General features: G+C 33.4%; 1 protein-coding gene across 1 annotated transcript in view; it reads right to left on the bottom strand.

Moving 5' to 3' along the window:
- The window catches only part of CYLC1 (cylicin 1), an 84158-nt gene extending 76923 nt beyond the window's left edge, over nt 1-7235 (bottom strand). The window contains exon 1 of the mRNA XM_045471806.1: nt 7173-7235. Coding sequence (XP_045327762.1) covers nt 7173-7189 — 17 coding nt within the window. The 5' untranslated portion in view covers nt 7190-7235. The remainder of the gene's footprint in view (nt 1-7172) is intronic.
- Nucleotides 7236-17048: the final 9813 nt, after the last annotated feature.

The following is a 17048-nucleotide window of genomic DNA, read 5'->3' as shown; positions in this document are numbered from 1 at the left end:
TGCCCATCTCAGTTAAGCTAGCCTCAGTTACAGTGCAATGGACCCCTCCCTCCGAAGATTAGGACAAAACCCCACACATACCATGTCTCCCAACCAGAGTTCTTCAGGGCTTCAATTCTGATGAAAGTAGTATCAGGTCTCATTTCACAAGCAGACCAGAACACTGGTATTGTTAAAACTTACCACATTTAGTCCAAGGACCAAACACTGTCCACAGCAGGCAAATAAATCTTCTGCAGAAACCTGGCCTGAAGTAGAGAGCAGACAAAATACAGTAGCAAGAGCACACACAACACTCACCAGAGTCACTACTTGAAGCACCAAGCCCTGGACACTATATGACCTCTTCATCATAAAGCCATTATTTCAGAAGCAGGAAACATAACTGGATTTTATAACACAGGAAAAAGGAAGTGACAGATAAAATTCAAAGACAGAGGAATTTATCCCAAATGAAGGAACACCATAACACTATAACCTGGAGATCTAAGTGAAACAGATATAAGTGACATGTCTGAAGGAGAACCAAAAGCAACAATCATAGAGATACTGCGCTTTAGAAAAGAATAAAGTACATTAGGGAAACTTTTTACCACAGATATAAAAGAGTTAAAAAAGAATCAATCATAGATGAAGAATGAAATAAATGAGATCAGAAACAGGCTTGATGCAATGAATACCAGAATGGAAGAAGCAGAGGAATGAATTAGTGACCTAGAAGGAAAAATAATGGAAAATACGGAAGCTGAAAAAAGTACACAAGGAACAACTATGCAACACAAGAATAGACTTAGGGAACTCAATCAAGTGTAATAACATTTGTATTATGGGAGTTCCAGAAGAAGCACAGAGAGAAAAGAGGGCAGAAAATTTATTTGAAGAAATCATAGTTGAAAATGTCCCTAATCTGATAAGGAAACAGTCATCTAGATCCAGGAGGCACAGAAAACTCCATTAAAATCAACAAAAGGAGTCCAATACCAAGACATATTGAAATTAAATTTGCAAAATATAGTGGTAAAAATTATAAAACATCAAGATAAAAAAAAGTCCTTATTATACAAGGTAATACCCATTAATCTAGCTGGAGATTTCTCAACAGAGACATGGCAAGTCAGAAGGGAATGGCATGTTATATTTAAAATACTAAATGGGAGCAGTGCCTCAGTGGCTCAGTCAATTGAGCGTCCGACTTCAGCTCAGGTCATGATCTTGTGTTCTGTGGATACAAGCCCCACATCAGGCTCTGTGCTGACAGCTCATTGTCTGGAGCCGTCTTCAGATTCTGTGTCTACCTCGCTCTCTGCCCATCCCCTGCTCATGCTTTCTCTCTCTCTCTCTCTCTCCCAAAAATGAATAAACATTAAAAAAATCGAAAGCTAAATGGGAAAAATCTAAAGCCAAGAATATTCATACAGCAAGGCTATCATTAAGAATAGAAAGAGAGATAAAAAATTTCCCAGACAAAAAAGTACTAAAGGAATTTATGATCACTAAACCAGCCACAAATATATAGAGGTTAAACAACATGCTGCTAAATAAGGAATGGGTCAACCAGGAAATCAAAGAAAAAATTTAAAAAAAAAATACGTGGAAACAAATGAAAATGAGAACATGATAGTCCAAAACTTTAGGGATGCAGCAAAAGTGGTCCTAAGAAGGAAATATAGTAATACCAACCTACCACAAGAAGCAATAAATTGATCAAATAGACAACCTAACCTTAAACCTAAAGGTGTTATAAAAGAAAAACAAACAAAGCCTAATGCCAACAGAATCAAGGAAATAATAAAGATTAGAGGAGAAATAAATTATATAGAAATTAAAACAACAACAAAAATAACAACAATAGCAACAACAATAGAAAATACCAATGAAACACGAAACTGGTTCTTTGAAAAAATTAATAAAATTGTTATACCTCTAGCCAGACTTAAAAAAAGAGAGATTTTGGCACCTGGGTGGTTCAGGTGGTTGAGCATCCCACTTTGGCTAAGGTCATGTTCTCACGGCTTGTGAGCTCAAGCCCCGTGTCTGGCTCTGTTGTGACATCTGAGCCTGGAGCCTGTTTCAGATTCTGTGTCTCCCCTTCTCTTTGCCCCTCCTCTGCTCATACTCTCTCTCTCTCTGTCTCTCAAAATAAATAAACATTAAAAAAAGAAATACTGAGATAAATAAAATCACAAAGGAGGGAGGAGAAATGACAACACTACAGAAATAAAACAATTGTAAGAGAATATTATGAAAAACTATATGTCAACAAATTAGACAACCTGAAAGAAGTTGATAAATTCCAAGAAACATATAAGCTAACAAAATTGAAACAGTAAGAAGTAGAAAACTTGCACACACACACACACACACACACACACACACACACAATAGAATCTTATCCAGTCATAAAAAAGAATGATGTCTTGGCACTGCAATGATGTGGGTGGAGTTAGCCAGTATTATGCTAATCAAAATAAATAAGAAAAAGAGAAATATTGTATGTTTTCACTGATATTTGGAATTGAAGAAATAAAACAAATGAGCAAAGGAAAATAGAATCAAACCAAGAAACACATTCTTTTTTTAATGTTTCACTTTTATTTTTGAAAGAAAGACAGAGCATGAGCCGGGGAAGGGCAGAGAGAGAAGGAGACACAGAATCTGAAGTAGACTCCAGGCTCTATGCTATCAGAACAGAGGCTGACATGGGGCTCGAACTCACAAGCTGCAAGATCATGACCTGTGCTAAAGCTGGAAGCTTACTCAACTGAGCCACCCAGGTTCCCTGAAACATAGTCTTAATTATAGACAAGCTGATGGTTACCAGAGCAGAGGTGGGGAAGAGGATGGGTTAAATTGGTGATAGGGATTAAGGAGGGCACTTTTTGTGATGAGCATCAGGTGTTGTATGTAAGTGTTGAATCGGCACATTTTTTATCTGAAACTAATATTACACTGTATGCTAAATAACAGAAACTTAAATAAAAACTTAACAAAAAGAAAAGGAAAAGGAAACCATCTAATTTGTAATAGTTTTAAAAATAAAATGATTACAAATATCTTTAGCCAAGGAATTTAAATATTTTTACACTTAAAATTTTCAGATATTGAGGAAAGGAAATGAAGACACAAATAAATGGAGAGGTATCCCAAGTTCATGGATCAGTAGAATAATATTGTTAAGATGCCAATAATACCAAATCCATATATAGATTAAGTGCAATCCTGGTCAAAATTCCAAGAGAATTTTTCCACAGAAAGAGAACAATCCTAAAATTCATGTGGAAACACAAATGACTATAAGTAGGCAAAACAGTTCTGAGAAAGGAATAATGCTGGAGATATTACACTTTATGATTGCAAACTATAGTAAAAAGGTATAGTAATTAAAACAGTATAGTACTGGAATACAAACACAAACATAGACCAAGGGAATTTAACCAAGAACAGAGAAGTAAACCCATGTATATATGATCAACTAACCTTCATGAGGGCACCAAGAACACACAATAGGTAAGGGATCATCTCTTCACTAAATGATTCTGGGGAAAGTGGATATCTACATGTGAAAGAATAAAAGTGGAACCCTATCACACACAAGTCACAAAAATTATCTTGCAATGGTTTAAAAACTTGAACATAAGAACTGAAAGTTTTCAACTCTTAGAGAAAAACATAGGGAGAAAGATCTTTGATATGCCCTTGACATTGATTTTCTTGGATATGCCACCAAATGTTCAGGCAACAAAAACAAAAGTAAGTATGTGGAATCTATATAAAACTTAGCTTCTGCACAACAAATGAGCAATAAATATTGAAAAGCAATTATCTGATAAGGGGTTAATATACAAAATATTTAGGTAACTTACACAACTAAATAATAATTTGGTAAACTGATTAAAAAATGGAAAAAGGATGTGAATAGGCATTTTTCAAAGAAGACATGTTCTTTCCACAGAAACAGATGTTGTCAAGGGGTACAAACTTCCATTTATAAGATGAATATGTTGTGAGGATCTAATGCATAATATGGTGACTATAGTTAACACTGCTGCGTTATATACTTGAAATCTCGTAATAGAGTAGACCTCAAATGTTCTCACCACAAAAAAAAAAAAGGTAATTACATGACGTGATGGAGGTGTTAAATAACCGTACCATAGTCATAATTTTGCAATGCACGTGAGCATCAAATAATAACATTGTACATCTCAAACATACACAGTTATATTTCAATTGTTTCAATAAATCTACAGAAAAAATAAAAATAACGAGGCTACAGAAAATAAGTTAAATATAGGAGCCATATTCTTACGTAGTGAAGGAAATCCAATGCTCAGTGTTATGAGTTGAATTGTGTCCCACATAAATACACATTCATGTCCAATCACTGGGTACTTGTTAACTTGACCTCATTTGGAAAAAGGGTCTCTGTAGATGTAATCAAGTTTAGATGAGGTCATACTGGATTAGAACACAATGACTGGTGTTCTTATGAGAAGAAGGAGATTTGGACACAAACACACACAGGGAGAGTGTGCCATGTGAGCTATGATGGAAACAATGACTGGGGTGATGGATCTACAATCCAAGGAATGTCAATGATTGCTAGAAACTGCCAGAAGCTAGAAGAGAGTCATCGGACAGATTCTTCCTCAGAGCCTTGGCAAGGAGACCACATTGCTGACATTTTTATTTTGGACTTTTAGCTCACAGAAATTTGAGAAAATAAACTTCTAATGTTTTAAGCCAGCTAATCTGTGGTGATTTGCTTCAGCAGCCCTAGGAAACTAATATACCTTAAGTTATATTTAGATATGAGTAAGAAGAGAGTATCTACTATAATAGGAGAAAAGTCAGGGGAAAAAAGATTGTAAAATACATATAGATTAGTATATTTAGTTGTGGCTATGGTGAAAATTTATCCTATTTATCTCTATTATGTGAGAGTGGAGTGGAAAAATCTATTATAAATTTAACAGAAAAAATTTAAGAAATAGTCATCTTAAAGGAGAGACTTGAACAGATGAGAGAAGTTTAATACCATTGCCAGGTAACATTAATGGCCCACTTGCAGTTTGATATTATAAATTAAGTTGAAGCCAATTATCATGGTTACATGATTTTCCTCAACCACATTCAGGTTGCAAAAAGGTACCACTGAGAAGTGATGGGGGAGTTGGATATATCTATAACTAGGGTTTTGTCTAAGAGACATCAAAATGAAAGTGGATAAAGGGAATTTAATATTTATGCATGAAATTATTTGTTTTGGTTCACTATGAGCCTATAGGAACCTAAGATAGGTAAGAATCTATAATGAGTAAGAACATAAGTAAAGCCATTGGGAAAGGATTAATGAGCAGTAGTTCAAAGTTGGTAAAATCAATAGTAGGTCTTATAGGGGTAGGAGAATTGTTGGAGTGTGGGTATTAGAGGTACCTGAAGTAGTGGTTGGAGAATATCTGAAATTGAGATTTTGGAGGGATATGAATATAAATGAGCAACTGAAATAAGATGGAAGGCAAGATACTTTGAGAAAATGAAGTAAAAAAATGGAATATTAGGATATGGGAATGATTATCTACATATCAAAATCACCAGGGATTAAAGAAAGAGGCAATGGCAGTGGATCAGACAGAGAATCATGGCAAAATAAAGGGAATGACCTGGGAGTTAGTCAATGAATACAACAAGGAAACATAGCAGGTGATATAAATCTGATGATATGAGATTCAAAGCTGGCTATTTTTAGGGAGTAGAGAAGTAGAATGAGTTGGAAATGCCATTGAGGAACCAAGTATACATCTATAGCATCTCTGGTTCCAGTGGCAGGAGGGGACATGGGAAGGAAAATATCCATTCAAGAGGGCCCCAGGAAAAACAATGTATTTGAGAAACAGCCGAGTTTCGGAGAGCAATAAAGTGGAGATATCATTCAGATAGGAGGCAGAGGAGGGTATAGAGGATTTTGCTGATGACAGTGTGTTTCAGAGATAATGCCCAATGGTGACATAATCCTGAAACCTTTGTGATGTAATAGGAAAGATCATATGTAGGCAGGATAAAACTAGAGACACCTCTCCAAAATCACTAGGAGCTCAATTTTAATTTCTAGATCAAACCATTCTTTTCCTTTCTTTCACATTGTATTGAAATTTCTCATTTTAAAAGTAATAATACTCATTGAAAAACATCCAAACATCATAAAAATGTGTCATTTAAAAAGGGAAAATCTCTTTAAGTTTTTTAGAGTTTGAATTTCTGAGTCAAAGATTTTCTAAATGTTCTTTTTATAAATGAGGTTGTGCATTTTTTCATATGTTTACTGGTCATTCACATTTCTTTTTCTATAAAATATCTGTTCATAGCCTTCAACTATTTTTATGCCACCTTAATTGTATCTTTCTTATTGAGCTTTATGAGCTTTTTATATGATTGTATCTTAAGAAATTCCCATTTTTGTAGGTAAAAATGGTTGAATATTGACAATCTCATATAATTCAACATAATACACATCGCTATTAGCTGGTAGTTCCAAGTCAATATGGTCTATATTATCCTAATTTTTGTATTATTTCAGCAATATTCTTGTGGGGATGTAAACTTTTAAAGTAAAGACCAACATTGAAAGATGTGGCCAACTAAAACCTGCAGAAATACTGTTAAATCCATGTTAATATTTCATCATCCACTTAATGAATCCTTTTAAAAGTCAACTCACTAAACTTTCTTTTCTTGGAAATAATACTAAGTCTTCCTTTTTAGCAGAGCAAAAGGATGATCTAACTTTCTTTTTACAGAAAATTAAGTATACCAAAGTTGTATAATAAAGTCTTACTACATTATATCATGCTTTACATTTTAAGTGCCTTCACACACATTAATTACTTCCTTTCTCAAAATAAGATGTGATTGTAAGTACACACACACACACACACACACACACAAAATGGTTAAGGCCATGCAACTGTTTTGTGACAAAGCCTGAAGTAGCTAAATCTCAAAGCAAAAAACCCAAGATATTGTTGAAAATTTCATACCTCTCTTTAAAGTATTAATCTATAAATAAAATTACAATGAGATAAACATTATTCACATTTAAAAATATAAATATGTTGCTAAGTTGAGCATATTAGTCATTAAAAATACTAAAAAGTATTAGACAAAGTACTTACAATCTTGTAAGAGACATTTCCCCTGCCTATATGTTGCCAGAACTTTAGGATTGTAATTTAAAACTGGTAATGTTGAGTGATGACATCATAAAGACACTGTGAATAACAGGAAGTTGAAGGGAAAAGACAGAGTTAATTATATTTTATGGTGCATAGATGCCTCTGAAATCTATTCTAAAATTATACCTGTGTTTACACATAATGTTTCACAGCTTGAACAGGAAGAATCAGGTTTTCATTGATTAAATCTATTTGGTTGTTTGCTAAACATCTAATTGTTATTAGACTATTTTAACACCAGTTTTGAACATACATGTGTACACACAGACCTATATACACATGTATATGTGCATATGAAGGAGCTATATGTATTAAAAGGAATATAAAATAATATAAACATTCCTCTATAAAGAGCTACTTTAATCCTGTACATTTCCTTCACATTCAGACTTTCCCCCATAAAAGTATCTATCTATTATCTATCTATCTATCTATCTATCTATTATCTATCTATATTCACAGTGATATTTCTTCAAAATAACTTGAATATAGTTTCATGTTATATATGTAAATTACACAAAGGTGAAATGTCTATTAAAATAGTACCAAGAAGTCTGAAACACTTTTTTTCTCCCCAAATCTAAAAACAATTGTTGTTATGTACAAAGTTATGTTAGAACAAGTTATCAAATGCCACTTGGCAGGAAATTTGAAAAATATGAACTTTACATTACATAAAGGAAAGTCATGTGGTAGGTAAGGATGCATACAGAAAAAAAGATGTCTTTTATGTGATCTAGAAAACAAAAAGTGAGTATCTTTTTGGTCCCAGGAAGAGAAACAGTTGATTAGTTATTCTCATTTTTGGCTACTTTTTTGTCATTGAATTTTTATTTATTTTTGAAAGTGTATATTTCTTATGTAATACTAAGCTCATCTCATTTTTTTAGTTTGTTTATTAATTTTGAGAAAAACAGAAAGCACGAGTGAGTGGGGGAGGGGCAGAAAGAGAGAGAGAGAGAGAGAGGGAGAGACAGAATACCAAGCAGGCTCTGTACTGTCAGCACAGACAATTTCACAACCACGAGATCATGACCTGCACCAAAATCAAGAGTTCAATGCTTAACTGACTGAACCACTCAGGCGCTCTTGACCTTATTTCATTTTTAGAAAATAAAAGCAAAATGTGATCCAAGCACCAAGTTAGTTTTCACTTGGGCAGTGTTACACAGTCTCAGAGCCCTTCCATTGGCCAAACTGAGCTTAAAAGACTATCAAAAGTATTACCTTCTGAAGTAAAGTAATATAAAGCCATTCAATTTGTAAGTCAAAAATAGACCACAATCAGTAAAGTAATAAAAGGAACACTATGTGTAAAGAGCCTTGAAAAATGTTCCTACTCTCAGGCAGAGTAATTCTACTCCTAGGAATGCATCCTAAGTAACTATTTCAGCACAAAGATGTTAATTATAATTTTACATAAAATATTAAAATTTAGATACACTCTAAATGTCCAAGATTAGGGAATGGTTTTAGTAAATCCCTAGATTATAATTCCATGAGGGCAGGAATCATGTCTGTTTGGTTGTCAATGCCTAAAATTTGTGTGAAAAACAAAAAGATATGTAGAACTGTACACAGAGTTTGATAGCTACCATGTAAAGTGGAAGTATTTATTGTAAAAAGAAATAAAGTTAAATATATCATAATGGTATAAGTGGGGTTATGGATAATTTTGTTTTCTGCATATGATGTTTTGTACTTAAAAATTCCTACAAAATATGTATATATTGATAAGCAAAAAATATAATACTAAAATATATATAAAGCATTGCAAATGCAGATAGAAATAATATTTGGAACATTTATATTCTTGGATTATCTGGCCTGATAAGAAAATTAGTATTACTTTTGAAAGACTGTTGTGTAGATAAAGCCAATTAACAAAATAATCATTTTATTAATTTTTTTAATGTATATTTATTTTTGAGAGAGTCAGAGTGTGAGTGGGGGGGGGGGCAGAGACAGGGGAGACACAGAATCTGAAACAGACTCCAGGCTCTGAGCTGTCAGCACAGAGTCCAATGTGGGGGCTCAAATTCACAAACCTGGAGATCATGACCTGAGCTGAAGTTGGAGGCTCAACCGACTGAGCCATCCAGGTACCCCGCAAAATAATCTTGACTAATACTACTTTATTTTTTTAACTTACCTGTTAATTCAAATAGTCAAATTGATATAAATGCAGCTTCAATGAATACAAAATTTCTGTCAAAATTTCTAAGATTCAGTCAAGGAAAATTAACTAAGTAATATCTATGAACATATAAAGCTGTAAATGGCTTATTTTAACTCATGTGAAGAGTATTCTTAAAGGTTTTATTTTTAAAAATTTGTACATACTATTGATTTGAAGTTTTAATCTTAAGGAAGAAAATTAGAGGGAAGAAGAACCAGAGAACAGCCTTGTTTTGGGAAAGATCTAGGGCTCAAGCAGAGTACATGCCCTGTACAACCCCATCACCAAGGCAATACTGAGGCAGACGGTGACTGGTTGTCTCCTCCTCTCTTTCTCTTTTGTCACACCTGTTTCCTCCCCCCCACCCCCCATTTCAAAACTTTCTCAGATTTTTAAAATGAGATACAAAGCAGGGAACAGTGAAAGCATATGCACATCTACAACGAGATTTGGCTTGGGCCCTGGACTTCTCCAAGCATGACCTCGAGCTTTGAAGAAGAAAAACATAACATTTTATTTTCAGTCACCAGTTTCAGTCTTTAACAATATTCACACACAGACTGGCAGGACATCACATCTTCAATTGAATCTGAAGCCCCCATACCACTTTCTCCCCTGCACTGGGCCTCCCTTCCACTCTATCTCATTTATTTTTTTCCATAGCACTTATTGCATTCTACATAACTTACTTGTTTATTGTTTATCACCCACCACTAGAATATACAGACCATGGCTGCAGGGATTTTTGTTTGTTTTATTTACTGATGTATCTCCAGTTCCTGGCAAATAGGTGACACTAAAACATTTTTATTGAATGAATAAAATCTATAATTTATTATTATGGAAGGAAATATCGGCTATCTCAGGTGTTTTCTTTCACTAAGAAAGCATCATTAATGTCTGTAGCCACTGAAAAACTAAGATTTAAATGGTCAATATACTGCTACCTACTAGTAATAGGACTAAATTGGCCATTAATTTTGATCTAAAATTTATGACTATGTTGCAGTTTCATTTTGTACTGATCCCCTGCTGGTTCTGGTGGTAAGGGTGGACGTGTTTTGAAGGGATATGCTTGGGAGTAAAAACATACTAAATTAGAACTCAGGAAACCAGTGTTAAAATTTCAGCTTTGTCACTAATCATATGGCTTTGGATAAGCCAACTAAACTTTCCTTGGTGTCTCAATCTGTAATAGGGATGGAGTAGATAGCTAGTTAACCTAGAGTAACACAGACTGTTAAGGATCTAAGAGGGTAGTAACCAAGTGGTCTAGAGCCAAATTCCACATTTCACATAGGTTTCATTCTGTATTAATATATTTTATGTAAAACAATCTGAGTGCTTTTGCATGTAATATATTGATCCAGTAAGGTAACACCACTATTTGATACTTATCAGGCATTTTAATTGGCAATGATATATAATGAAGATAATTGTGAATATGAAAACTCTATGGAATTCAGGATTTAAGTTAAAAGCTAAAATCTGAAATTACCCCTTTGCTCTATTCCCACCTTTACTCAGGAAACTCCAGTAGATTAAAAAGAGCCTGATATCTCCATCTAGTTAGAATAATGGTTCTTAACTCTTAAACTCTAATCATTTATAAGGATTCTCTCAAACTTTGATCAAGAGATAATATAAATGATTATTGCAAGTGAGGATGCACACTTCAAGTCTTGTCAAAAGGAACACTGAAGTGAGTGAATCTTCTGATATTGAGGGGAATAAACCTTGCATCAAATTCAAAGAGGGAAAATTGGAATATCAAAACTTGAGTCAACAATCTTATGTTTCCTGGAACAAGCAATGCAAGCCCCACATGAAAGTAAGGCTATTTCTATTTTTGTTTTGTTTTGTTTTGTTTTTGCTGCTGTTGTAGTTAATAATTTCATCTCCATGATTAGCAGAGTGCTTCTTCAAACTAGGCACTCAACAAATATTTGTTTAATGCATAAATATGTAAGAAAGGTATGATCAGGAAAAAGTTGTACACAGGTAGAGATAAGGGACTGACATGCAACAATTTAAATCGTACAAAAGTGGATGTTTTTATAGATCATTAGTGACATTTAATATTATTAATTGTGTGGCAATTATTGTGGCTTAGTACAGCTTTAGTTAGAATCTTTTATTTGAAATGTGCTCAGAAATTTTCATTTTCAAATGTGTGCCATAAACACATGTATATGCATGATTGTGAATCACAGAATTAGAAGAACTTGTCTTACAAAATAGGAAATTGTCTAAAGCTTTTGAGAGAACTTTACTAAATATTTTATTTATATGTAAGACCCATAATGACTAAATAGCGGCTATATTTTGAGAATATCCGTGACTGAGTTCATTAGATATTTATTTTGATTGATCAAATGAATACATTTTTAAAAGGCAAATGAATTAGAGAGATAGACAACACCCTTGCACTGCCTTTTTTTAATATAAAGATAAATACTACACATGTAACCCCTATGCTTCAGTAGGTGAACATGTGCACCCAATCTATTTCTCCAACCTCTTTCTACCATTTCCCTCATATTCCTGATACCCATGTCCACTGAAAGATATTGTGATAGAACCTATTGATTACTTACCCAACATTTTTACCTTCCTCTGTATTTCTTATCTGCCATCACCATAAAAGTTAGGGAGTCCATTTGCATAGTTCCAAGACTTCCTTGTAGCTAGTACTGGTCCCCCAACCTAGATTGGGCCAATTATAAATAATAAAAATACTTCTAGGGAGTGTCTGGGATTTTCTATTATGATAAAAACCCTATTTTATTCCTGCTTCATATATTGTTATATAATGGCATGATGCTTGAAAGTGCAGCAGCCATTTTGTGAACATGAGAGGACATATTGACAACACCAAAGATAACTCAGCAGAAAGACTGTAATAACATTTTTAAGCCTCTAACTTAATTATATATAAAAAAAATCTTTCTGAAATTATGCTAGGGTGAGCCTGGGTGGCTCAGTTGGTTAAGCCTCCAATTATTGATTTTGGCTCAGGTCATGATCTCATGATTGAGTTCCATGTCATGAGATTGAGCCACATGTCAGCCTCAGTGTGGAGCCTGCTTGGGATTCTCTCTCCACCTCTCTCTCTCACTGTGTGTGCTCTCTCAACATAAATAAACTTAAAAAATCTTGTTAAGAAAACAGTAATGTCTTTATGGTTTAAGCTGCTATTAATGGAGTTTTCTCTTACATTTTTTCAGAAAGCGATAATAACTGATCCAACTTTCTGTGCCAGTTTATGACTGTGTCTTTTTCCAGTGTCTTTCCCCTCATCTAAAATGGTATTCTCCCTATCTGTTTCCATACCAATTTTCATCAAGCACCAGATCAACTATTATTTGCTCTGTGAAGACTTTATCATTCAGAGTTAAGTGCTTCCTAGGCAGAGTTGGTCATTAATTCAAAAAGTAATTATTGAGAACCGACTTTATGACAGACATTTTACTAGAAGCTAATGATGTAATTGTTTAAAAAATGACTCTGGAGCTTACAGTCCATTGCATATATAATTAATTATATACCAACATCCATTTCCCTATTTTTTCCTTATAAGCAAAACCACAATTTTAATTTATTGTTCATACTTTCCTCATATAACTTAAATGAGGCAAACTTTATCTAGAGCTATAAGTATAAATTATTGTTGCCCTAAGCCATTGTTCAGTATTTTTTTTTTTTTGCTAGTGATTGATTTAGGGGATATCATCCAGTTCTAGCCAATTATATCTGAGAGAAGGCTTCTAGGAAAGTTTTTTCACTCCTATGTAGTTGTCACTAGAAAAAAAACAGTCCATTTTCATCTCCTAGAAATACTCATATCTGGTTGCAATGCTTGAAACCAATGCAACAACCATCTTGTAAATATGAAGAGACACAAAACAGGCAAAGCCAAACAACTAAGGTATTTAGATACAGAAATTAGGTTTTGATGACACTTGTGATATGCTGAATTAACCAACACTGGAATTTTCTCTAGTTCTAAACACTATGTAACTTAAATGCTTTAGCTGCATACGTTTATTTGAGTTAGAGTTTTCTAATACTTGCAGGCAAAAACATCTCAAATAACAGTCTTACAGACAATGCAAGAACAAGGTTGTAAACGATGAACAAATTGGAGAAAAAGGCCTTTGGTTTTATTAATTAAAAACTCTTGGTCTCAGAATAACTAGATTGCCCATTTAAGAGAACATAAATAGACCACAAAAATCATTCTTACTAAATATTTGTAGATCAAAGATCTTAGTACTTAGTGGTTGCCTCCATGGCATATACTTTTTGCCATAGCAATGGCAAGGTTGTTTCAATATAATCATCTATGTCCCTTTGTGATTGTCTGAAATATAGCTGTCCAATATTAGGGATACTGTTTTTTATCATGACATCAAAGATGACTAATTATGTGGAAAATATTTGTGGACCTTGACTTATTTGTATTGAACTTTAACCTCTAAACTAGCTTTCTACAGATGTTGTATTCCATTTAATATTTTGTGAATGATGTATATATGTGTAAAGACTTATATCATGTTTTTATGTTTATGGATTTTCTATCCCCATTTTCTTTTTGTGCCTTTTAAACTCTTCTAGCCCTCTGGCAACTGGCATTAGCTTTATGCAAAATTTGTCATTTTCAAGCATCTTAGTAATACCAATGTGACATTTTTACATCAAAATTGGACTGCTCATCCAAGCCACCATAGAATTAATTTATAAGGTTACATTCACTAAGACATATTCATAATATACCCATTGTGTTGTGACAGGTGAGGTTTTTTTATGTTCAGCATTTCCATTTTTCTTGCTAATTCAAAGGTCAAGGTCACTGTCTATACTTTGGCTTAATCTATTTAGTAATGAATACTGTCCAATATTTCTAGTTACTTTACTGTTTTTTTGGCCAATAATTTAAAAGCCACTTGAATATTTCCAAATTCATAAACCTTACACGTGTATTTGAGAACGTTGTTGGATAAAAGAGAACACTTGAAAGACAAAATATTCAACATACTAAAGCAGAGTAGGTCAAAACAATGATTAACAAGCAGGCTGTCTATAGAAAAAAAACATAAGGAAAATTCCCTTTGACATTGGCCTTGGCAACATTTTTTTTCAGATATGTCACCAAAAACACAAGCAACAAAATGAGAAATAAACAAGTGAGATTACATCACTCTAAAAAGATTATGTGGAATGAAGAGGCAATCTATGAAATGAGAGAAAATATTTGCAAATCATAGATCAGATAATGGCTTAACACCCAAAATATGTAGGGAATTCATATAACTCAATAGTAAAATAATTAACAATAATAATAATAATAATAATAAGTAAATAAATAAAATGGGCAGAGGACCTGAATAGACATTTATCCAAATGGCCAACAGATATAAGAAAAGAATCTCAACATCACTAATCATCATGGAAATGCAAATGAAACCAGGGTGAGGTATTATCTAACAACTGTTAGAATGCCTATTATCAGAAAGACAAGAGATAACAAGTGATGGTGAGAGTGTGGAGAAAAGGGAACCCTGTACAATGTTTGTGGGAATGTAAATTTGTATAGTCACTATAGAAAGCAGTATGCAAAGTTAAAAAAAAAATAAAGATATAACTACCATATAATCCAGCAGTCTCACTTTTGGCATTTATACAGAAAAAATGGAATCACTATCTCAAAGGGATATTTGCACAGCCATGTTCACTGCAGCATTATTCGCAATAAACTAGATGTGAAAACAACCTAAGTGTTCATCCATGGTTAAATGTATAAATAAGAGGTGGTATATATAAAGAAGATATATATATACACACACACACACACACACATACATACACACAATGGAATATTATACTATTATACAGCCATAAAAAGATAATCCTGTCAGTTGCAGCAACACTAATGGATCTTGGGGGCATTATTCTATGTGAACTGTCAGACAGAACAAGTAAAATACTGCATGACCTCACTTCTATGTGAAATTTTAAAAGGCCAAATTCATGTAAACAGAGAATAACAAAGTTGTTGTCAGGGACCTTAAACCCATACAATGTTATATGCAAATTATATCTCAAAAATATTTATATATGCTTTATACATACATAAAGCTGGAAAAAAATAAAAATAGAAGAAAACAAATAGGCTGTCTGGTAGAAACTAAAATATATCTCTTAATTCTTTTATAAAAGTTAACAGAAATAAAGTAGAGCATGCAACTCTTGTTCTCATGATCATGAGTTTGAGCCCCATGTTGGGTGTAGAGATTACTTAAATAAAAAAAAAATTAAATTAGAAATTATTTTTTAGATTTCGACCTTCAAGTCAATTAGAGATAAATATGAATCTTCCACATTTTTTTTCTCTCTGAAGTTGGACAGTTACATTCAAATAATTAAAGGCTGTATGAAGAGAGACATGTATCAGATTTCCTGTTATCTTTTTTGTACTCATACAAATTAGAATTTAAAATGTTTTTCAAGCAATGTGTCAATAATAAATCAGTGAATCTATTAATCATACACAAAATAATCACTGAGTCTATTCCAATGTGGGAAATATGGGAGAAATGTGTTCTTGGGGCGTGTTCTCATGGGATGTTTTGGTGAGTGTATAGATGTTCATTTTAAAATAAATTTATGATGTGTTTATTTTTTCAACTGATGCACCATTTATAGAAAATTTTAAAAATACAGAACACTAGTAAGAGTTTGATAGGTAGAAACTGTAGTTTCAACTTGGTATAATGAGTACATGTTGCAGCTTCCACCCTTACATTAATCTATAAAAATTTTAAAAAGAATATTTTAAAAATTAATGAAGATATTACCATATTCAAATATAGGAATGATAAATCACAAGAGAAAAGAAAACAAAAGCAGATAAGATTTAATCAGAGAGATAACCCAGAGGCTCAGAGCCTAGGATGCATGTGGGATCTAGTGGGAGAGTACTGGGTTTTTAAAAAGAATCAACACCAAGGGACCTTAATGTCTAGAGGTTCTTGACACTAATAACAGAAATAAACTGAGAGACAAATAATTGGGGATTAGTAGGAACAGAGCAGGAGAGAGCAATGAGGCTGGCTTATACTTGAGCATTCTTTCTCTAATTCTCTTATTCTGAAAGCTGTGACAAAGGTGTCTGTTTCCAGGAGGAAGAAGTGCTTGGAGATGATAAAGCCTGTAGATGAGTATGTCTATACTAAGAAGAATATATATATATATATATATATATATATATATATATATATATATGAAAACATATCTATATATATATATATATATATATATTGATATGTTTTCCCAGAAGATCAATTGTAGTGAAACTATCCAACTTGCAGTATGCTCCACTCATTTATCCTTCTCCTAAAAACTATCTCTCCTGTGCCCCCAAAGCAGGCTGTATAGTCAGATTTAGCTGATTGTCTTGGAGTAAATCTCAGTTACCAGGATGAGCTCACAATAACAAAATATAGGTCATTTGAGACATGTAAACACCACAAAAGTGAGACAATACAGACGTGTGAAACCAGAGCTAATGGAGAAGGCAGATCAGGACTTACATATAAGTATAATTATATAAATATAAGAACAGTAAGGGAGGGTAT

The sequence above is a fragment of the Leopardus geoffroyi genome, chromosome X (assembly GCF_018350155.1).
Source record: "Leopardus geoffroyi isolate Oge1 chromosome X, O.geoffroyi_Oge1_pat1.0, whole genome shotgun sequence".
NCBI lineage: Eukaryota > Metazoa > Chordata > Mammalia > Carnivora > Felidae > Leopardus > Leopardus geoffroyi.
The sequence above is the reverse complement of the archived record's forward strand: the minus strand, read 5'-3'. Positions and strand labels throughout refer to the sequence as shown.